The sequence below is a fragment of the Nerophis lumbriciformis genome, linkage group LG05, assembly GCF_033978685.3.
Source record: "Nerophis lumbriciformis linkage group LG05, RoL_Nlum_v2.1, whole genome shotgun sequence".
Taxonomy (NCBI): domain Eukaryota; kingdom Metazoa; phylum Chordata; class Actinopteri; order Syngnathiformes; family Syngnathidae; genus Nerophis; species Nerophis lumbriciformis.
Genome location: NC_084552.2, coordinates 14,647,461 through 14,672,500, shown reverse-complemented (window position 1 = coordinate 14,672,500; position 25,040 = coordinate 14,647,461). Strand labels below are relative to the sequence as shown.

The window sequence follows — 25,040 nt, the reverse complement described above, 5'->3', positions numbered from 1 at the left end:
TGTTGATGTTTTCTTAAAGGATGCTAGTTTATTGGAGATGCTACTTTTGTCTCTTAATTGTGCGGATGAAGACTCATTTTGGTTTGTTGAGTCCTAAACAAAACATTGACAAGAGTAAAACTGCTCGTGTTTCAGCATGATTCCGTTTTAATGTGACGCGTTCTGAAAAGTGAGCGACGACTGGAAGCGACAAGAGGAAAGAAGCTCGCCCATCAGTCACGGCCAAGAGGCACATGTCGGGGCTTGTGGCCGTGGTGGACACCAGAGTCCTTTGAAGGAGACGCAGTGGACACAAGGTTCCGTGAAAAGTGTGGTCTGAGTCTGATGGCATCGAGTCGCCATGGCGATGAGCAGCATGCGTCACCATGCACACACACACGCACAAACACACACGCACACACACGTCAGCGCTATTGCGAGGAGACATCTTGCTCTGACTAATTTGCTTTTAGAGGAACGACATCTCACGCTGCTTCCACACAGTGGACAAACACTGCCTTTGTGTAACGTTGTGTACATGCTGGTGTGTGCTTGCAATGTCGACTGATAACACAAAGCTGCCATCAGGCTGTTTTTTTTCTTCTTTAAACTGTCATTACTCAAAAAATAATAATGAATTAAAAAGGTTGTTCAAGGCTCCTATTATATATCATCAAATATCACAATTCCACGTATTGTTGGGGGGAAAATATTGCATATATTTTGTGTTTGCCATACACAAACCAGTGAAGTTGTCACGTTGTGTCAATGGTAAATAAAAACAAAATACAATGATTTGCAAATCATTTTCAAACAATATTCAATTGAATAGACTGCAAAGACAAGATATTTAACGATCGAACTGGTAAACTTTGTTGTTTTTTGCAAATATTAGCTCATTTGGAAGTCGATGCCTGCAACATGTTTCAAAAAAGCTGGCACAGGTGGCAAAAAAGACTGAGAAAGTTAAGGAATGCTCATGAAACACTTATTTGGAACACCCCACAGGTGAACAGGCTAATTGGGAACAGGTGGGTGCCATGATTGGGTATAAAAGTAGATTCCATGAAATGCTCAGTCATTCACAAACAAGGATGGGGCGAGGGTCACCACTTTGTCAACAAATGCGTGAGCAAATTGTTTAACCAGCTATTGCAAGGAATTTAGGGATTTCACCATCTACGGTCCGTAATATCATCAAAAGGTTCAGAGAATCTGGAGAAATCACTGCACGTGAGCAGCAAGGCCGAAAACCAACATTGAATCTTCGATCACTCACGCGGTACTGCATCAAAAAGCGACATCAGTGTGTAAAGGATGTCTCCACATGGGCTCAGGAACACTTCATAAAACCACTGTCAGTAACTACAGTTCGTCGCTACATCTGTAAGTGCAAGTTAAAGCTCTACTATGCAAAGCGAAAGCCATTTATCAACAACACCCAGAAATGTCGCCGGTTTCGCTGGGCTCATCTAAGATGGGCTGATGCAAAGTGGAAAAGTGTTCTGTGGTCTGACGAGTCCACAATTTAAATAGTTTTTGGAAACTGTGGGGGAAAAAAAGAGGAAGAGAACCATCCGGACTGTTACCGGCGCAAAGTTCAACAGCCGGCATGTGTGATGGTATGGGGGTGTATTAGTGCCCAAGGCATGGGTAGCTTACACATCTGTGAATGCACCAATAATGCTGAAAGGTACATACAGGTTTTGGAGCAACATACGTTGCAATTCAAGCAACGTTATCATGGACGCCCCTGCTTATTTCAGCAAAACAATGCCAAGCCAGGCGTTACAACATTGTGGTTTAATAGTAAAAGAGTGTGGGTACTAGACTGGCCTGCTTGTAGTCCAGACCTGTCTCCCATTGAAAATGTGTGGCGCATTATGAAGCCTAAAATAGCACAACGGAGACCCCCGGACTGTTGAACAACTTAAGCTGTACATCAAGCAAGAATGGGAAATAATTCCACCTGAGAAGCTTAAAAAATGTGTCTCTTCAGTTCCCAAACGTTTACTGAGTGTTGTTAAAAGTTAAGTTGAAAAGGATTTGCAAATCATTGTATTCTTACCATTTACACAACGTGCCAACTTCACTGGTTTTTGTCAAAGAAACATAAAAACAATAATAAAAACGTATAAATAACAGATAGATCTGAAGTTCATCTAAAGACTCAAGCGTTGAAAGTAAAAAAAATAAAAAATATATGACTTATTTGTAACAACTTTTAGATCCCAAGTATTTTAGTGGGATTTTTTTTATTTGAACTGTCTTTGTTTAACAGTGTTATGAATTATTGACCTATTCGAGGCTCCAATTATTACACAGCAAATATTCCACTTTGAAATATTGTTGGGGGACAATATTTCATATATTTTGTGTTTGCCAGATAAAACAAAGTTTACATTGACAAAAAAAGGCATTAAAAAAAGAAACTTATAAATAACAGATAGATCTGAAGTTGATCTAAAAGACTCAAGCATTGAAAGTAAAAAAATAAAAAAATGTATGACTTATTTGTAACACCTTTTGGATCCCGAGAATTTTAAGGGTTTTTTTTGTATTTAAACTGTCTTCGTTTAACAGTGTTATAAATTATTGACCTATTCAAATGTAAACGTGAATAAAACAACATTTCTATAGGACTTATTTCTTACTGAAACCCTTCCGGCTCAAACTTGAAGGGAGCCCGAAATGCATCATCTATACATTGTATTGGTTTTGAAAATGAAAACAATCAAGTAAAATAACAACATTGTGATCTTATATGGAATTTCTGACCTTGATGTCAAGGTTTGATGCTCCGTGGTGACGTGCTGAACACTAAAAAAGGCTCCAAGCTGTCAATCATTCCAACTGCTCTCCTCCAAGAAGGAAGTGCTTTGGTGCAAAAGGTGCAAGAGTCTTCATGGAAAAAGGTCTGAGATATTGTTGACGGGGAGTATAAAACAGCCAAGCGCGGGCGTCCCTACAAGGCATCGGACGCCATCAAAACCTCGGTTCAGTCGCCCACGTCACTGTCCTGGTCGCCAATGAGCCACAGGAAGTGGAAGCTCAGTGCCAGCAGGGCGGTGCCCAGCAGGTCCCCCAGAGCCGTCAGGTAGGGGATGGAAAAGCTGTCGGGGTCTTTGCCGCTGCGCCACATGGAATGTACCATCCAGTCGGCGATGCACAACAACAGCAACACCTGTGTGGGTTTTTCAAAGTAAAAGTCACGTTTCATGGTCAATTCTTCAACATGTGCAAGGCATACATACCTTTCAAATAGTCAACATAATATATAGAGATGTCCGATAATATCGGCCGATAAATGCTTTAAAATGTAATATCGGAAATTATTTTGACACACTCACAAGTGAATGCAAGGCATACTTGGTCAACAGCCATACAGGTCACACTGAGGGTGGCCGTATAAACAACTATAACACTGTTACAAATATGCGCCACACTGTGAACCCACACCAAAGAAGAATGACAAACACATTTCGGGAGAACATCCGCACAGTAACACAACATAAACACAACAGAACAAATACCCAGAAACCCTTGCAGCACTAACTCTTCCGTGACGCTACAATACACACCCCGCCCCTCCACCTCAACCTCCTTATGCTCTCTCAGGGAAAAATTCCAAGCTGCTGTTTTGAGGCATGTTAAAAAAAATAATGCACTTTGTGACTTCAATAATAAATTTGGCAGTGCCATGTTGGCGTTTTTTTTCCATAACTTGAGTCGATTTATTTTAGAAAACCTTGTTACGTTGTTTAATGCATCCAGCGGGGCATCACAACAAAATGAGGCATAATAATGTGTTAATTCCACGACTGTATATATCGGTATCGGTAGATATCGGAATCGGTAATTAAGAGTTGGACAATATCGGCAAAAAAGCCATTATCGGACATGTCTAATAATATACTATAGTAACAATAATAAGAATAACTAGATGAGTGTGAATGCTCCAATGCTGAAGTTGAACTGAAATCCTGACAGAATGTAGTATGAATGTTGAACAGTTTGAATTTCCAGGAAAACTGGAATTTCACGTGGAACTTGGGAAGGTGTTAGTTTGAATGTCCAGGATGAAAGGGATGTGTTGATGTTGGAATGGTTTGAATCGGTTGACAAATGTGGGAATTGTGGAAGTTTGAAAAATGTCCCATTAATTTCAATGAGAACTTCCTGGAGATTTTGGGAAAAGCGGGATTTTATTGAAAATGATTAGGAGCATAATTGTCCTGAATGAGCTGAATTGGTTGGTGTTGGAATTGTTTAAATTTGTCAAGAAATGGGTAAGTTTTTTAATTGAAAAATGGTATTACGGAGTTTCGGGAAAACCGGGAATTTTTCAAGTTGTTAAACCAACTTGGCTTTTTTGTCCTGACTAAGAGGATTTTTTTGACAGTGGAACGGTTGAAATGGGTTGAAAAATGTGAAAGGAGTCATCGCACTAAAAAAGGTTGGAAATAAGGTTAGAAAAAAACAGAAATTCCTGGAAATTGGTTGAACGTGGAAAAATAGTTGTTTGAATTTCCAGGATGAATTCAATGTATTGAAGGTGGAATGGTTTGAATCGGTTGAAAAATGTGACAGTTTGAAAAATGGATAATTCATTTTGAATGAGGAAAATGTCGCTAAAAACTGGGAATTCTAAGAAATCCGGAAATGAATGTGAGCACACAATTCCTGAACAGGCTGAATATTTTGAAGTTGGAACGGTTTGAATTGCATAAAAAATGTGAGAGTTGTGGAACTTTGAAAAATGTTCCATTCTTTTCAATGGGAATTTCAAGGAAATTTGGGAATTTCGTGAAAAAGCGGGAATTTTTTTGAAATTGCTAAAAAATCTAAATGTTTTGAATGAGTTGGTGTTGAATTTTTTTTAAACGGTCGACAAATGTTGAAGTAGTAACATTTTTAATTGAGAAATGGTATTACGGAATTCCTGGAATTTCGGGAAAACTGGGGATTTTTCCAGTTCAAAAAACATATTTTTTTGTCCTGATTAAGAGGAATGATTTGACGGTGGAACGGTTGAAGTGGGTTGAAAAATGTGGAAGGAGTAGTCGACAGAAAAAAGGGTGAAAAAAAGAGTTTGAAAAAACGGGAATTTTGGGAATTCCTGGAAAAAAATTTAACTTGGAAATATGATAATTTGAATGTCCAGGATGAGTGGAATATGTTGAAGGTGGAATGGTTTGAATAGGTTGAAAAATGTGTGAATTGTGCAACATGGGAAAATGTCCCATTCATTTCAATGAGAGCTTCCTGAAAATTTAGGAATTTTGGGAAAAGCAGGATTATATTGAAAATTATTAGGAGCTTTAATGTCCTGAATGAGCTGAATTGGTTGGTGTTGTTTAAATCCGTCAACAGATGTTGAAGTAGTAACAGTTTGTTGTTGTCTGTTTATTTAATCGATGTATTTGTAGATACAACTTTGTTGTTTTTGTTGTTTCTTTCTTTTATTTTGGGAAGGGGGTGGGGGTGTATGGATGGGATATAAACAAAAATATTTTGACATTTAGGGCAGACAATAGATATATGATTTATGTGAATATGATGTAATGTATAAGAATGTCTGATGCTGGATGTCAATAAAAATAAAAATAAATTAAAAAATGGTATTAAGGAATTTCTGGAAAACTATTATAAGTACGCCTTATAGTCCGAAAATACGGTGTATATAACACCTTGATGGAAGTTTTTGGTTGTCTTTTAGAAACCGTATGTGTTCTTGTCTTACATAAGTGAACAGCTCCACTAATGGACATTGGAGTGTTACTTTCAAAGGCAAAATTAAAGTATTGCTAGAAACATAATTTTGTATGGGACTTTACTGTATTATATGTATAGTACATGTTCCAAAAAGAAAAAAGCATAAAACATCACTAGAATTAGAGATATTATAAGTCAAAGTGATGAAGCTTAGTGTTACGCTCATGACTTGGTGTAGCTAAACATTACCCTATAAGATGAAGGCAATTGCATTTTATTGATATTTGAAATGTATTCCAGGTTTATAAATGAATATTTAAATATAATAAATGTAAATTAAAGCTGCAAGCAGCGATGGACGGGACCGACTTTGACGGCACATAAAATCCAAACCGGAGCAGTAATTAAAACTCTTTCATCAACTTTTAATCAGAAGGGTTCAATCTCTCTCCTGTGCTAGTTTGAAGCCGACACGAAAACACGCTTAGAGGAGATAATGTTTAAAAAAGGTGACTGTTTTTTACTAAACTTTTGTTTTGAAGGGTGAATTGCAAACTTCATGTTGATTTTTGCTGGGGGTTGTCAATATGTGAAATGTAGGTCTAAGTGAGACCTACATAGAGGTTTTCATGTCTCTACGACATTCCTACTGGAAGTTACAGGCATTTTTGTCTGTGTTTTCTTCCTAGGAGCAGTTTTGTCTGTGTTTTATTCCTAGGGGGCGCTAGAGCGCAATTTTGAGTTTTGGGGTTTGGTTTTTTGATTAGATTGCAATTTTCGCCAGTCCTGATGTGTGTCTCCAGTTTGGTGAGTTTTGAAGCATGTTAAGGACGTCAAATTACATCTCAAAGAGACAAAGGTGACTGTTTTTACAAAACTTTTGTTTTGAAGGGGGAATTGCAAACTTCCTGTTGATTTTTGCTGAAGGATGTCATTGTATGAAATCTAGCTCTAAGTGAGACCTACATAGAGGTTTTTGTTTCATGTCTGTACGACATTCCTACCGGAAGTTACAAGCAGTTTTGTCTGTGTTTTTCCTAGGGGACGCTAGAGCGCAATTTTGAGTTTTGGGGTTTGGTTTTTTGATTAAAACACAATTTTCGCCAGTCCTGATGTGTGTGTCAAATTTGGTGAGTTTTGAAGCATGTTAAGTGGGTCAAAGTACAGCTCAAAGAGGCGGCGGTATAATAATAATAAAACCTTACAATTACAATAGGGTCCTCTGTCCCAAAGGGACATTCGGTCCCTAATAAGACGTCAAAAGCAAACTGAAATCAAATACACACAGCTTAAAGATTGGTCATTACCTATTTAAATTTAGTAATACATACATATGATGATTTATCAAAATATAAAAGAAATGTACCTGAACAGAACGCGTCCCTAATAAGACGTCAAAAGCAAACTGAAATCAAATACACACAGCTTAAAGATTGGTCATTACCTATTTAAATTTAGTAATACATACATATGATGATTTATCAAAATATAAAAGAAATGTACCTGAACAGAACGCTCCTGATGGTTACACCAAAAAGTAACGTTATGAATCGCGTTTTTCCAAGTTTTTGGGGCATTTTTCTGCCATTTCCAAGCATCTCCTTTTTATTATCGTTGATTTTAAATGGTCAAACTAATGCATACTATATATGCATGCCCTAGTAAACAAAAAAAAAGTCATATTTGTTTTGATTGTTACATTTTGAAGTACATTTGTGCAGGTGGGTGCGAATGTAGCCATTACCAGAGCTGTACGCATAAGGATTGTGAATTAAAGACAACATTCCAAAAAAGTGTGGCTCCACTTAATTAAAAGTTTCATTAGGGCCACAGTTTGACTCTAGAACAGGTTAATTAAAATGGTTTTAAAACAGCAACAAATAAAAAGGTCTGGAAGCGATTGTCTATGTTGTGTATAAAACACATATTTTTTAAATACATACTTTTATTTACTTCTTGTTATCATCATACGCTCTTTTTCCCTTCATTACGATAACAATATTTGACTAAATGTGGAAAGGAAAATCATTATTTGATGAAGTCAGTTATTTATATTTGACTATTCTTGTCTCAAACTACACTTTGTAAAAATGACAGCTAAGTCAAAAAGGAGAAATTACTTAAAAAGGTTGAATAGGAAGCGGGATATGAAAGCCATAAAAACGCTTAAAAAAAGAGCAGTGGAAAGAGCAGCAGGCTGTGAGTAACAAGAGTCGTATCCTGAAGTTGTGCATGATGGAAAATGCTGCAGAAATAAGCTGATAAGTCTAATAAATGATCACTGGTTTATACCTCAGAAGGGAAATGATATTGCAGTCATGCAGCTTGTGGTATCTCACTGTGACAGAGATGCACTACAAACACAAATACTATCTTTGCAAACAAACTGTAATGTTCGATTATACCAGGGGTCGGCAACCCGCGGCTCCGGAGCCGCATGCGGCTCTTTGATCACTCTGATGCGGCTCAGCAGCTTACTTGCTGAACCCCCCAATTTTCCCGTGAGACTTCCGGATTTCAGTGCCTCTCGCAGAAAACTCCCGGGATTAATATTCACCGATTTTCACCCTTACAACTATAATAAGGGCGTGCCATGATGGTACAACATTTGGCGCTCTCTACAATCTGTATTGACAGCGTGCCAGCCCAACACTACATCTTCTGCTTGCACACGTACGTGACAGCAAGGCATACTTTGTCAACAGCCACACAGGTTACACTGACGGTGACCATATAAAACAACTTTAACACTCTTACTAATAATGCGCCACACTTTGAACCAAAACCAAACAAGAATGACAAACACATTTCGGGAGAACATCTGCACCTTAACACAACATAAACACAACAGAACAAACACCCAGAATCCCTTCCGGGCTACATTATACACCCCTGCTATCACCAAACCCCGCCCCCACCCCAACCCTGCTCCCTCACACATCAACCCCCTCCCTCCCTCCCTCTGTGCGTCGGTTGAGGTGGGCGGGGTTTGGTAGCGGGGGTGTATAATGTGTCACGGAAGAGTTAGGGCTGCATGGGATTCTGGGTATTTGTCACGGCACGCATGACGCTGACAAGTGCCATACAGTGAAAACCCGCGTGCCGCACCAGCTTTCAAATTCCATATAAAGGTGTGGGCAGCGTGACTGAGACCCCCGGTTTATACATAGCACAAAGCAAAAAATAACTTTGTATGCAGTGTTATTTCATTTTAAATTGCAAAAAAAGTATGCGGCTCCCATTGTTTTCTATAATTTGCAAAACTGGTCAAAATGGCTCTTTGACTGGTAAAGGTTGCCGACCCCTGGATTATACATATGGCAATATTTGACTAAACATGGCTGTTTTTGGTCATGTGTCATTGCTGAGAAGTAACATCTTTGTATGTGCTAGTATAGTAGTAAGGACATTATTCAGCCTTGTGGTGATGAAAACATGAGCAGACTACATGCAGTTACTCATAGCCGGGGGTCAACAACGCCCTAGTGGCTCCCTGGAGCTTTTTCAAAAATGGTAAAAGATTGTTTTAATAATGTTTCTGCAGGAGGACAAACATAACACAAACCTTCCTAATTGTTAGAAAGTTACTTTGAGCTCCCCCCGGATGACAGAGCTTCTCACCCTATCTCTAAGGGAGAGCCCTGCCACCCGGCGGAGGAAACTCATTTCGGCCGCTTGTACCCGTGATCTTGTCCTTTCGGTCATAACCCAAAGCTCATGACCATAGGTGAGGATGGGAACGTAGATCGACCGGTAAATCGAGAGCTTTGCCTTCCGGCTCAGCTCCTTCTTCACCACAATGGATCGATGCAGCGTCCGCATTACTGAAGATGCCGCACCGATCCGCCTGTCGATCTCACGATCCACTCTTCCCTCACTCGTGAACAAGACTCCGAGGTACTTGAACTCCTCCACTTGGGGCAGGGTCTCCTCCCCAACCCGGAGATGGCACTCCACCCTTTTCCGGGCGAGAACCATGGACTCGGACTTGGAGGTGCTGATTCTCATCCCAGTCGCTTCACACTCGGCTGCGAACCGATCCAGCGAGAGCTGAAGATCCTGGCCAGATGAAGCCATCAGGACCACATCATCTGCAAAAAGCAGAGACCTAATCCTGCAGCCACCAAACCGGATCCCCTCAACGCCTTGACTGCGCCTTAAGGCTCTAGACGAGGTATGATGATGCAGCAGCTCGGTCAGGTATTGTGGGGCCAGACCATTTAGGGATTTAAAAACAATTAAAAGTAATTTAAAATCAATGCGGTGACAGACAGGGAGCCAGTGGAGTGAGGCCAGGACTGGGGTGATGTGCTCGCGTTTTTTGGTACTGGTGAGGAGACGGGCAGCCGCGTTTTGCACAAGCTGCAAACGGCGGAGTGATGCCTGATCAATGCCAGCGTCCAGTGAGTTGTTGTTGTCTAGCCGGTGTGTGATGAAGGCGTGGATAGCAGTCTCCAGGTCGCTCCTGGAGAGATAGGCCTTGGTCTTTGCTAGGGTTCTGAGATGGTAAAAGCTGGTACTAACCACTGAGCTGACCTGTTTGGTGAATTTGAAGGCACTATCGAAGACCACTCCGAGATTTCTCACGGAGGACCGGATGTTTACACCCAGAGGACCTAGAGCACTGACAAACGAGACTGGAGATGTTTCGTCGAAGATGATGATCTCGGTCTTGCTCTCATTAAGGTTGAGGAAGTTAGCAGTCATCCATGCTTTAATGTCAGTCAGACAGTCAAGCAGTGGCTGAAGTGCAACCTGTCCTGTGGCCTTAAGAGGTAAGTAGATCTGAACATCATCGGCATAACAATGGAATGAGGATTTCACCTAAAGGTAGTATGTACAGTAGGAAGAGTATGGGACCTAGGATTGACCCTTGAGGAACACCACAGGTAAGGGGGGCCACCGAAGAGAGAAAGTCTCCTAGCTGCACAGAGAAACTCCGGTCAGTTAGGTAGGACTGAAACCAGCTTAGGGCTACACCTGAGATGCCCATGTACTGCTTCAGTCGTGACAGTAGGATCCTGTGATTCACCGTGTCGAAGGCAGCTGTGAGGTCCAGGAGCATCAGGATCACAGGACTACCAGAGTCAGCGGCCAGAAGCAGATCGCTGGTTTACGTGTACAACTTACTCTGTCGCTGCCACAGAAAGACGTGTTTTATGCCACTTTGTCTCATTTTGTCCACCAAAAGTTTTATGCTGTGTGTGAATGCACAAAGGTGAGCTGTGTTGATGTTATTGACTTGCGTAGAGTGCTAACAATCCATGTTAACATGCTATTTAGTAGGGCTGCGAATCTTTGGGTGTCCCACGATTCGATTCAATATCAATTCTTGGGGTCACGATTCGATTATAAATAGATTTTTTTTCGATTCAACGCGATTCTCAATTCAAAAGCAATATTTTCCCGATTCAAAACAATTCTCTATTCATTCAATACATAAGATTTCAGCAGATTTTTGTAAAAAGCTTTTATAATTGTAAAGAACAATGTTTTATCAACTGATTGCAATAATGTAAATTAGTTTTAACTATTAAATGAACCAAAAATATGACTTATTTTATCTTTGTGAAAATATTGGACACAGTGTGTTGTCAAGCTTATGAGATGCGATGCAAGTGTAAGCCACTGTGACACTAATTTTTTTTTTTATAAATGTCTAATGATAATGTCAATGAGGGATTTTTAATCACTGCTATGTTGAAATTGTAACTAATATTGATACTGTTGTTGATAATATTCATTTTTGTTTCACTACTTTTGGATTGTTCTGTGTCGTGTTTGTGTCTCCTCTCAACTGCTCTGTTTATTGCAGTTCTGAGTGTTGCTGGGTCGGGTTTGGTTTTGGAATTGGATTGCATTGTTATGGTATTGCTTTGTATTGTTTTGTTGGATGGATTAATAAAAAATAAAAAATAGATTTTTGAAAAATGAGAATTGATACTGAATCGTACAACGTGAGAATGGCGATTTGAATTCGAATCGATTTTTCCCCACACCCCTACTATTTAGGCTAGCATCATTATGCCTTGTTTGTAGGTATGCTTGAGCCCATTTAATTCCCTTTACTTATGTCCTCTGTGTATTAGTTTATACTTGCACGCCTCATGACACATTATCTGTATGTAATATTGGCTGCATTTCTGATTGTGGGCCATGTTGTTCCAGACCACAGCAAACATTACCCAGCTTGCAAAGATTGTAATAAATCCATTAGAAGAAGACAGCCTATACTTTCCTTTAACTTGGGCACACACATCTATACCTTTGACCATTTTAAGCCAGTCATTTCCAGGAGTCTCTGAGACACTTACTTAAATGTGTTGCCTTCATTACAACACTTATATGAGGCAGCTCCAGACATGTGTTTTTTGTATTTTTGGTCCGATGTGGCTCTTTCAACATGTTGAGTTGCCAACCCCTGCTCATAACTCAAAGCAATTCCTCTACAGACCACACACAAATAAATATAACGTTCTTTCTGTTATCGGTTGAACCCACAAAGCCCTCGGAATGAGATGATGCACACGTCTACTGTATATCTTCTCCCACACAGCAAGTGTGAAGGGTTAAACACACACTAGGTGTGGTGAAATTTGTCCTCTGCATTTGACCCATCCCCTTGTGTGTGACAATCATTGGTACTTTAACTTTAACTTTAACTTTAATAATGCTGCCTCAAAATAAATTAATTTTGGCCTAAAAATGGAACGACGTTACTACATATGTACAGTACAATGGAGCCTGCTTTTACGAATCCTTCTATTTGCAAACATTCACTTCACAAACCTTTAAATCAAGCCAAATGTGTGTCTGTGTGCATGAACGCTTCACTCATTCATCTTGTGTGCAGCTAGAAGCCGTAAGGTGCTGCCATTTTGTGGATGTCACTTCCTGTGCAGTACAATACAAACATCCGTGTGTTTCCTTCCTCGCCATTCACCAAGTTTTGTCTATTTTGTTACTCGATATGGGTTCAAAAAAGCCAACAAACCCACCAGGAAAAAAGGAGGGATACTCTGTGGTCTTATAAAGGACTATTTGGGAAGAGTACGGAAATGGCAGACGCGTTGCTTTTTTGGCTGGCAATTACGGAAGAAACTCGTCCACAATTGCAACCATCGCAAATACGGATTGCTGACTTTGTCAAAGGGTTACAATATATTCGCACGGATGGAAAGAAAGTGCAAAACCAGGTTGAAAAACTGCTGGTTGGTGTTGGAATTGTTTCAAGGGGAACATTATCACAATTTCAGAATTGTTAAAACCATTAAAAATCAGTTCCCAGTGGCTTATTATATTTTTCGAAGTTTTTTTTAACATTTTACCCATCACGCAATATCCCTAAAAAAAGCTTCAAAGTGCCTGATTTTAACCACCCGTCCATTTTCCTGTGACGTCACATAGTGAAGCCAACACAAACAAACATGGCGGATAGAACAGCAAGCTATAGCGACATTAGCTCGGATTCAGACTCGGATTTCAGCGGCTTAAGCGATTCAACAGATTACGAATGTATTGAAACGGATGTAGTGTGGAGGCAGGTAGCGAAAACGAAATTGAAGAAGAAACTAAAGCTATTGAGCCATATTGGTTTGAACCGTATGCAAGCGAAACCGACGAAAACGACACGACAGCCAGCGACACGGGAGAAAGCGAGGACGAATTCGGCGATCGCCTTCTAACCAACGATTGGTATGTGTTTGTTTGGCATTAAAGGAAACTAACAACTATGAACTAGGTTTACAGCATATGAAATACATTTGGCAACAACATGCACTTTGAGAGTGCAGACAGCCCAATTTTCATCAATTAATATATTCTGTAGACATACCCTCATCCGCGCTCTTTTCCTGAAAGCTGATCTGTCCAGTTTTGGAGTTGATGTCAGCAGCATACCTGCCAACTTTTGAAATCAGAAAAACCTAGTAGCCAGAGTCCAGGGGCCGCAGGCCCTGGTAGGTCCAGGACAAAGTCCTGGTGGGGGGTTCCTTCGCCCCCCGACGCAAAATGATTATTAGCATTCAGACAGGTTAAAATGTTGCTAAAACCATCACTTTTCTATCAGTCACAGTGACTTTTCAAAACAAAAATATTACAGCAAAAATCATATGGGTTGATTGACATGTTTATTCTGTAAGCTAACTTCAATAGTTTGAAATTATTTTGACAGTTAATGCCAGTTATCCTGTCAACCTTTCACAAGACTTCAATTTGTTAATTGAAAGTATAAACAGTATAAACACTTTTTACAGTAAACAAATGGTAAAACAGTACTAAACAATTCCATTTAAAAAAAAATTGGTGTCATTATTAACTTTCTGTCCAAGCTTGCGAGGCATACCAAAGACTATAAAAATGGGACCCATTACCTCCCTGCTTGGCACTCAGTATCAAGGGTTGGAATTGGGGGTTAAATCACCAAAAATGATTCCCGGGCGCGGCCACCGCTGCTGCCCACTGCTCCCCTCACCTCCCAGGGGGTGATCAAGGGTGATGGGGTAAATGCAGAGAATAATTTCGCCACACCTAGTGTGTGTGTGACAATCATTGGTACTTTAACTTTACTTTAACTTTATAATCTACTGCCTTGTTCAATTGTAAAAAATATTCTGTGCCTAAAATTCACATTTCTATCACAATTATCATACTGTAAACATGGTAAGCTAACTTCATTAAAATTAATAGTCCTGTCAATAGCATGGAATTACAATTCACATGTAGTTTTTTTGTAAACCTTTCAAAAGAATTCAAAATATGAAAAATTAATGAAAATTAATTTAAGCCATCAGACACTTGAAAAGTGGCACATCACATCTCTAATGTAATAATTTTAACTTTTCAACAGAAATAGCACTGCAAAAATATTAAGGACATACTTCTGTATTTTGGTAGTTATGCTGTCAACATTTAACAAGATTTCTTCAACTTGGACTTGAAAGCATAAATAGTATAAACGCTTTTAACAGTATAACAGTACTAAACAATTCCAATAGATAACATTGGTGTCATTACCTTTTTGTTTGCTCAATTATTGCCTCCGTAAATAAAACTTTGGCATTTATCACATCCAAAGAATCTGTTTGGGCGACGAAAAACGTTGAACGTTTTCCACTTGGATCGCTAGCAACGGCATTAGACTTGTGTTTTTTTGTCCCAACGTGGTCTTTTACATCGCTAATTCCTCCGTGTCCGATCGAAACATCTTGTCTGCACAAGGTGCAATTCGCGTAGTTTTCACCCTTTTTGGAACGGATAATTATTCCCGGATAGGCTTTTGAATATTCTTCACGGAATGACTGCAGTTTCCTTTTTCGGTTTAAGACTCGTATGCGATTTTTCTCCGGCTGATTCCACGATCGTTCGCTTGTTTGGAAACAATGGCAACTGGTGCCTCGGGCTTGGCAGCGGTGCTATAAATAGCCTTGCGCATGGCATTCGGAATGGCTCAATAGGAAGTTACGGGAAGCACTGGTAGAGCTGGGCGATATGACTAAAAAATGTATCACGATATAAGTGTTTCATATCAGTCGATATCGATAATTATTGATTAAAAAAAAAAAAAATTCTAAATAAAGACCAGGAGAAAAAAGTCTGAATTTAAATACTTTTATTTTAAATATAAGTAGGTAGCATGTCCTTCGCTAATTGATCCACCACTGCATCCGTTATTTCTTCATAACGTTTTGAATTTTTGTCATATGGCACTGCTGCCGAGTATCTCTCGATGGTGGTCTGTTGTTGCCGCTTCGGTGCTGTTCCACTTGCACCGGCTGATGTAGATGGTTGTGGTTGTTTGTTACTGCTGTACTCCAGCGGGTGAGAGCGGCTCAGGTGGTAAAATAAGTTTGTCGTGTCCCCAGACTTGGTCGGGACGACGACCTTGCAAAGTTTGCAGACAGTATTACTCTGATTCGTATCGGACTTAAAAAATCCAAAATACTGCCAAACTGGTGACGTGACGTGACGTTTCCTTTTTTATTTACAATTTCCTCTCGTGCCGCCGCACTCATATTCCCGTTTTGTTTCACTCCTCGTCGTCAGCTCGCCGTTGTTGCTTTTTTTTTTTCCTGTTAGCATTTCCCAGAATGCCTTGCGGTTCAGGCTCGGCCGTGATAGGTTGAGAGGCCAAAGCCATTCCTCTGCCTACACCCCCCAGAATGCCGTGCGGTTCCGGCTCGGCATTTCTTCCTATTTTTTCTAACAGAACTCAGTGAAATTATCGAACGTTCTATCGACCCCATTTTCTATTGATATTGATCACATGTCTATCGCGATATATATTGTTATTGTTTTATCGCCCAGCCCTAGGAAGCAGTGTCGATTGTCATTGTTGTTACGCGATTTCATGAATAAAACTTTTAAAAAATAAAAAAAATTTAATTAATGAAAAACCGTATTTTTTATCACTGCAACCGTAACCCGGAATAGGTTGATGAAAACCGTACTAATTACGGGAAAACCGGAGTAGTTGGCAGGTATGCAGCAGGCCAGGGAAGCTAGGGTCGATAGGGGGTTTAGCTCGCTCGTCTGCGGGAACAAACTGCTTCCATTGCTTTCCGTGCTACCGAGGTCCTTTGTCCCTGAATTGCTCACACACTCCGGCAGATTCAATGGGGTCTGGCGGCAGATTTCTTTGACTTTATCGTTGGAAATGCATCTGCTTTGAGTGTCGCAGGATATCCACACATTCTTGCCATCTCTGTCGTAGCATAGCTTTCGTCGGTAAAGTGTGCGGAACAAACGTCCAATTTCTTGCCACTTTCGCATCTTTGGGCCACTGGTGCAACTTGAATCCGTCCCTGTTCGTGTTGTTACACCCTCCGACGACACACCAACGAGGCATGATGTCTCCAAGGTACGGAAAACAGTCGAAAAAAAACGGAAAATAACAGAGCTGATTTGACTCGGTGTTTGAGAAAATGGCGCATTGCTTCCCGATGTGACGCCACGTTGTGACGTCATCGCTCCGAGAGCGAATATTAGAAATTCACCCATTTAGAGTTCGGAAATCGGTTAAAAACATATATGGTCTTTTTTCTGCAACATCAAGGTATATATTGACGCTTACATAGGTCTGGTGATAATGTTCCCCTTTAAATTTGTCAAGAAATGGGTAACAGTTTTTCAATTGAAAAATGGTATTACGGAATTTTGTGAAAACCGGGATTTTCTCAAATTCTTAAACCAACTTGGCTTTTCTGTCCTGACTAAGAGGAATGTTTTGACAGCGGAACGGTTGAAATGGGTTGAAAAATGTGAAAGGAGTCATCGCACTAAAAAAGGTTGGAAATAAGGTTAGAAAAAAACAGGAATTCCTGGAAATTTATTGAACGTGGAAAAATGGTTGTTTGAATTTCCAGGATGAATTCAATGTGTTGAAAGCGGAATGGTTTGAATCTAGAGATGCGTTAAAATGTAATATCGGAATTTATCGGTATGTTTTTTTTTTTATCGATATCGTTTTTTTAATATATTTTTTTTATATTAAATCAACATAAAAAACACAAGATACACTTACAAATAGTGCACCAACCCAAAAAACCTTCCTCCCCCATTTACACTCATTCACAAAAAAGGGTTGTTTCTTTCTGTTATGAATATTCTGGTTTCTACATTATATATCAATATATATCAATACAGTCTAGGGCTGAAACGACGCGTCGACATAGTCGACGTCATCGGTTACGTAAATACGTCGAGGACGTTTTTGTTCGTCGACGCGTCGCATATTTACGTCACACTACCGTCATGGCGGAGCGCAAAGCAGACGATGCGAGCGGTGCGAGCGAGGGGAAAAAAGCACGCCAAAAGTCATCAAAAGTGTGGGAGTATTTCAATAAACGGCCTAAGAAGAAACGCTAATTTTACTCCGCTACTTTTATCTACATTCAGCTCGCTACTCGCTACTAATTTTTATCGATCTGTTAATGCACGCTTTGTTTGTTTTGGTCTGTCAGACAGACCTTCAAAGTGCCTGCCTTACTGGTGACGTTTCACTTCGTTCCACCAATCAGATGCAGTCACTGGTGACGTTGGACCAATCAAACAGAGCCAGGGGTCACATGACCTGACTGGCTCTGAGCTAACTTCGGGTGTTACCATTTAGTGGTCAATTGTACGGAATATGCACTGTACTGTGCAATCTACTAATAAAAGTTCCAATCAATCAATCAAAAGTGTGAAGGAAAAAAGACCCTTTTTTTATTTCAACCGTAAAGACTGACTGCACAGTTCCTGTCTTCACAATAAAAGTCCCGCTCCATCGCGCCTGCGCTTTCAAAATAAGAGTCTCCGAAAGCCAGCGCAAACAAGCTAGCAAGCTACGGAGTTTGCCGCCAATGTATTTCTTGTAAAGGGTATAAAAACGAATATGGAAGGTGGACAAATAAGATGCCAAATAACAACCACTTTCATGTGGTATTAGACAGAAAGGAGGAACTTTTTTTCTCCTCCATTTGAAAACGTGGACGTTACCAGCACTGCTTCCTGATTACAATCAATGCAAGTCATCAGAATCAGGTAATACACCAACTTATATTCTTGTCTTCATGAAAGAAAGGAATCTATATGTTAAACATGCATGTATAATTATTAAAACACCTTTAACATGTAAACAAAAACGGCAAAATAAATAAATATAGATTATATACTGTATATATCAATGTATGTATATATATATATATATATATATATATATATATATATATATATATATATGTGTGTGTGTGTGTGTGTGTGTGTGTGTGTGTGTGTGTGTGTGTATATATATACACATATATATATATATACACATATATATATATATATATATATATAGTACTTGAGTAGTTTTTTCACAACATACTTTTTACTTTTACTCAAGTAAATATTTGGGTGACTACTCCTTACTTTTACTTGAGTAATAAATCTCTAAAGTAACAGTACTCTTACTTGAGTACAATTTCTGGCTACTCTACCCACCTCTGCTAATAATGTTGTTGTATGCACACTGTGTCGAGCGGAAATGGCCTATCATAGCAGCACAACGGCAGCGTTCTTGCCATCACCATCAACTAGTCAATCGTCCGCGTGAGTATACGTTGTCATCATTACACAAAAACATGAATGTGTCATTTGTATCTGCGTTGTAAATTCATAAACTAAAGCACCGTTTTGCTCTGAGAGGAGCGTTTGGCGTGCCTGTTCAGTGTTTACAAAGACGCGCTCCTCTTTAACGCTAACGTTAATTAGTTGTGCAAATACCTTTTACAACATTAACAATTACGTATACTATGTACAAACGAACAATTAACTTTCACTTTAATCATACTATCATTGTTGTGTTATTAAGCAAAATAAGCAAAAGTTTTACTTTTGTTGAAATGTTTACACTGTTGTTACAGAATATTTTGTTTTGCACTTTTTTGTATTGGATGTTTATCTTTATTTTTGCACATTTTAGCAAATAAGCAATACTTTTACTTTTGTTGAAATGTTTACACTGTTGTTACAGAATATTTCCGTTTTGCACTTTTTTGAATTGGATGTTTATCTTTATTTTTGCACATTTTAAAGCAAAATAAGCAATACTTTTACTTTTGAAATGCTTATACTATTGCAGAATATTAAGATTTGCACTGGATGTTTACTTTTATATTTGCACATTAAAAGCAAATAAGCTACTTTTAATTTTGTTAAATGTTTACATTGTTACAGAATATTTTGTCATGTTGTTGTCAATGTTGACTGAGTGGCCATACTTTTTTTTTTGTAAATAAAAGCCATGCCTTTTGAAAAAACTGGCCTACATTTATTTTTTCATCTTCATTTTAAATAAAAAAAATAATCGGTAAAAGGAAAAATAATCTATAGATTAATCGAAAAAAAATAATCTATAGATTAACCGATTAATCGAAAAAATAATCTATAGATTAATCGATAGAAAAATAATCGTTAGCTGCTACAGTCTGCAAGGGATACAGTCCGTAAGCACACATGATTGTGCGTGCTGCTGGTCCACGAATAGTACTAACCTTTAACAGTTAATTTTACTCATTTTCATTCATTACTAGTTTCTATGTAACTGTTTTTATATTGTTTTACTTTCTTTTTTATTCAAGAAAATGTTTTTAATTTATTTATCTTATTTTATTTTATTAATTTTTTCTAAAAGTACCTTATCTTCACCATACCTGGTTGACCAAATTAGGCATAATAATGTGTTAATTCCACGACTGTATATATCGGTTGATATCGGTATCGGTAATTAAAGAGTTGGACAATATTGGAATATCGGATATCGGCAAAAAGCCATTATTGGACATCCCTATTTGAATCGGTTGAAAAATTAGAAAGTTTGAAAAATGGATAATTCATTTTGAATGAAGAAAATGTCCCTAAAAACTGTGAATTCTAGGAAATCCGGGAATTAGTTTTAATAATTGTTGAATGTGAGCACACAATTCCTGAACAGGCTGAATATTTTGAAGTTGGAATGGTTTGAATTGGATAAAAAATGTGGGAGTTGTGGAACTTTGAAAAATGTTCCATTCTTTTCAATGGGAATTTCATGGAAATTTGGGAATTTCGTGAAAAAGCGGGAATTTTTTGGAAAATGTGAATATTCTGGATGGTTGGTGTTGGATTTTTGAAAAACGGTCGAGAAATGTTGAAGTAGTAAGATTTTCAATTGAGAAATGGTGTTCCTGGAATTTCGGGAAAACCGGGAATTTTCCCAGTTCCAAAAATACCTTAGTTTTTTTGTCCTGATTAAGTGGAATGATTTGACGGTGGAACAGTTGAAGTGGGTTGAAAAATGTGGAAGGGGTAGTCGACAGAAAAAAGTGTGAAAAAAAGTGTGAAAAAAACGGGAATTCTGGGAATTCCTGGAATTTTTTTATACTTGGAAAATGATAGTTTGAATTTCCAGGATGAGTAGAATGTGTTGAAGGTTGAATGGTTTGAATCGGTTGAAAAATGTGGAAATTTGAAAAATGGCCAATTCATTTTAAATGGGAAAAATGTCCCGGAAAACCCGGAATTCTGGGAAATCTGGGAATTTTTGGAATTTGTCAAGGGAAACCTGCGAATCCCGAATAGGCTGAACAGTTTGAAGTTGGAACGGTTTGAATCGGATAAAAAAAATGGAAGGTAGAGCGCGACCAAATCTGGACAAGACGCCATTTATATTGTGACTTGATGAACAGAGACGACAATAACATTTTAAAGCGAGACTAGTGTGGTTCAAAAAGTTTAAAAAGAGGACCGGCATTTACAGCGCGGTGCGGCGTGGCGAGGCGTAAGAGTAGGACTTCAAGGATTTTATCAGCAAGTCTTGATAGTGACGAGACTGGACTTAAAGATGCCACGGTAGACTTATTTTATAGCTGAGGAGAAGGGACTACCGGGACACAGGCCAATGAAGGATCGCCTCACATTGCTAGTTTGTGCTAATGCTAGTGGTGACTGTAAGGTGAAGCCACTGCTTGTTTATCACTCCGAAACTCCCAGTAAAAAAAAACATATTTGCCAACACAAAATTTAAAAGGAATTTCCTTTTTTTTGTTTTTTATTGTAGCAACATGGTAACGTTTTGGTGAGCATCAAAGGGACTTTGGTGTGTGCACGCGCGTTGACATTTAAGCTTAATGTTGATGTTGTGCTGTTTGGATATAAAAAAGAGATTGCTGAGCCATTACGCCCCTGTTATATATAAATATACACTGTGTTACAAATTATTTTGCAAAAACCTATATTTTTTTGTTTTTCCATCACATTCATGGATGGTATTGTGTCCCAAGGCTCTGTAGATCATTGACATCAATCTCAGACACCTGTGATAGTCTCCCAGGTGAGCCCAATGAAAGGAAAACTGCTTAAAAGTGATGTTCCACATTATTGCATTATGCAGTATGAACAAGAATGTTTTAAAGTAGACACATAGAATCATCATACTGCTGTGATTATATGCATCAAGTGTTCATTCAAGGCTAAGGCAAAATATGGAGATATATATCGTGTATCGTGACATGGCCTAAAAATATTGAGATATTAATAAAAGGCCATATCGCCCAGCCCTAGCTGGAACTGTCCAAGAACTCACAACTTCAATGAATGCAAGGGTGATATCAAGCAAAGGGTCCTATATTAACATGTAACTCACCTTGTTTTATCAAAAGTTATTTTAATCAAAACTATTTGTAATTTATATGGTCTTATAATGCTACAAATTCAACATGTGACCATTTTGAGTTCTTTACAGCCTATAAAATGTCTTGAAACGCTGTTGTGCTTAATAACTTGGAACAGTGGACTTTGAGTTATTTATTGTATTTATTTATTGTAAAAATAATGTTATCATTTCGAGATTTGTTCAATGAAATTAGAAATTAAACTCTAACGGCTGATGACTTGGAAATTATACTGACTGACATTTGCATCAATTATTTATGAAAATGTGAGTAAATTGTACTTTGCATAATAATTAGGAACACAGTATATATATATATATATATATATATATATATATATATATATATATATATATATATATATATATATATATATATATATATATATGTATATATATATATATATACAAACCCCGTTTCCATATGAGTTGGGAAATTGTGTTAGATGTAAATATAAACGGAATACAATGATTTGCAAATCCTTTTCAACCCATATTCAATTGAATGCACTACAAAGACAAGATATTTGATGTTCAAACTCATAAATTTTTTTTTTTTTTTGCAAATAATAATTAACTTAGAATTTCATGGCTGCAACACGTGCCAAAGTAGTTGGGAAAGGGCATGTTCACCACTGTGTTACATGGCCTTTCCTTTTAACAACACTCAGTAAACGTTTGGGAACTGAGGAGACACATTTTTTAAGCTTCTCAGGTGGAATTCTTTCCCGTTCTTGCTTGATGTACAGCTTAAGTTGTTCAACAGTCCGGGGGTCTCCGTTGTGCTATTTTAGGCTTCATAATGCGCCACACATTTTCAATGGGAGACAGGTCTGGACCCGCACTCTTTTACTATGAAGCCACGTTGATGTAACACGTGGCTTGGCATTGTCTTGCTGAAATAAGCAGGGGCGTCCATGGTAACGTTGCTTGGATGGCAACATATGATGCTCCAAAACCTGTATGTACCTTTCAGCATTAATGGTGCCTTCACAGATGTGTAAGTTACCCATGTCTTGGGCACTAATACACCCCCATACCATCACACATGCTGGCTTTTACACTTTGCGCCTATAAAAATCTGGATGGTTCTTTTCCTCTTTGGTCCGGAGGACACCACATCCACAGTTTCCAAAAACAATTTGAAATGTGGACTTGTCAGACCAAAGAACACTTTTCCACTTTGTATCAGTCCATCTTAGATGAGCTCAGGCCCAGCGAAGCCGACGCCGTTTCTGGGTGTTGTTGATAAACGGTTTTCCCCTTGCATAGGAGAGTTTTAACTTGCACTTACAGATGTAGTGACCAACTGTAGTTACGGACAGTGGGTTTCTGAAGTGTTCCTGAGCCCATGTGGTGATATCCTTTACACACTGATGTCGCTTGCTGATGCAGTACAGCCTGAGGGATCGAAGGTCACGGGCTTAGCTGATTACGTGCAGTGATTTCTCCAGATTCTCTGAACCCTTTGATGATATTACGGACCGTAGATGGTGAAATCCCTAAATTCCTTGCAATAGCTGCTTGAGAAATGTTTTTCTTAAACTGTTCAACAATTTGCTCACGCATTTGTTGACAAAGTGGTGACCCTTGCCCCATCCTTGTTTGTGAATTACTGAGCATTTCATGGAATTTACTTTTATACCCAATCATGGCACCCACCTGTTCCCAATTTGCCTGTTCACCTGTGGGATGTTCCAAATAAGTGTTTGATGAGCATTCCTCAACTTTATCAGTATTTTTTGCCACCTTTCCCAACTTCTTTGTCATGTGATGCTGGCATCAAATTCTAAAGTTAATGATTATTTGCAACAAAAAAAATGTTTATCAGTTGTTGACTTTGTAGCATATTCAACTGAATATGGGTTGAAAATGATTTGCAAATCATTGTATTCCGTTTATATTTACATCTAACACAATTTCCCAACTCATATGGAAACGGGGTTTGTAAATACTAGGGTTGTACGGTATACTGGTACTAGTATAGTACCGCGATACTAATGAATCATTTTCGGTACTATACCGCCTCTAAAAAGTAGCGGTTTCCGCTCCACCCTTTTTTTAACGGGCAAGACGGCGCGTTGTCTTCACGTCGTGACATTGCTGGTTTATGAGCAGAGGAGCGTGTTCGGCAGCGCACATTCACTGAGTACTTACAATCAGACACAGTGTGTAGACAGAAAAGGGAGAATGGACTAACAATAAAGTTGAAGCTATAACACTGAAACGCCCTCAGGAAGAGGTGCTTTAAGACATGGCTAGCTAGAAAGCGGCTAATACCCAGTCTGCAGTGTTTTAGCTACTTTTAAAACACTAATCCTCGTCTCCATGGCGACAAATAAAGTAAGTTTCTACAAGTATCATCCCTGCGGGACGAGGAATAGCTAAACATGTTTCACTACACACCGGCGTCACAATGTAAACGAACACCATTGGTGGATCTAAACCTGACATTCACTGTAATGATACCAAGTACAGGAGCGTATGTAGTCGATACTACTATGATTACATCGATATTTTTTAGCATCACATTTAAAAAAATGTATATTATGTTTATAAACTCAGGAAATACGTCCTTGGACACAAACCATGTTCAAGAACCAGCTCAGTCCGTAAATCGAGGTTCCACCGTATGTGCCTCTTACCAATCAAAGCATGCTTACCTGCAGCAGTGCAGCCGACAGGTAGACAGACATGAAGATGGGCGTCAGAGTCGTGTGTCCGCTCTTCATCAGGTGAATGGTGTAGAGGAAAATGACATGACCGGGGATCACCAGGAGGAGGAGCACCTGAGCGGACCGGTGATTAGCACCTGGTGAAATGTCCCAAAGAATGGAGACAAATGTTAACGGGTTGATTTGAGTCCAATCGAACCATCGTGGCTGTAAAAGACGTACCCGTCCCGTAGAAGGTGCGACAAGGGTAGTAGCAGCCCTTGGCCTCATCAGGAACCTCCCCGGGGGCGCAGTGGAAGTGCAGGCAGGTGGAGATCCGGCTGGACTGAATGGCCACCAAGTTACCTCCGATACCTAAAAATGATACAGGTAGATTATTACAGCACCTGAGTTTCAAGCGTGTCCTTATATGGAACAAGAGCAGTGCGGATTGGTCCCGTTAATTATAGTACAAAGATTAGTGGTGGAGTACCACAAGGCTGTGTGCTCAGTCCAATACT

The 25,040-nt window shown here is 39.0% G+C and overlaps 1 protein-coding gene across 2 annotated transcripts in view; it reads right to left on the bottom strand.

Moving 5' to 3' along the window:
• Positions 1-119: 119 nt before the first annotated feature.
• The window catches only part of slc41a2b (solute carrier family 41 member 2b), a 134,601-nt gene continuing 109,680 nt past the window's right edge, over positions 120-25,040 (bottom strand). Inside the window, exons 9-11 of one of the 2 annotated variants that reach the window (XM_061961241.2) lie at positions 24,763-24,894; positions 24,529-24,677; positions 120-3,163 (exon numbers count right to left, since the gene is read on the bottom strand). In XM_061961241.2, the coding sequence (XP_061817225.1) occupies positions 2,978-3,163; positions 24,529-24,677; positions 24,763-24,894 (467 nt within the window). In that variant the 3' untranslated portion in view covers positions 120-2,977. The remainder of the gene's footprint in view (positions 3,164-24,528; positions 24,678-24,762; positions 24,895-25,040) is intronic. The other variant, XM_061961240.2, reaches the window with a different exon arrangement.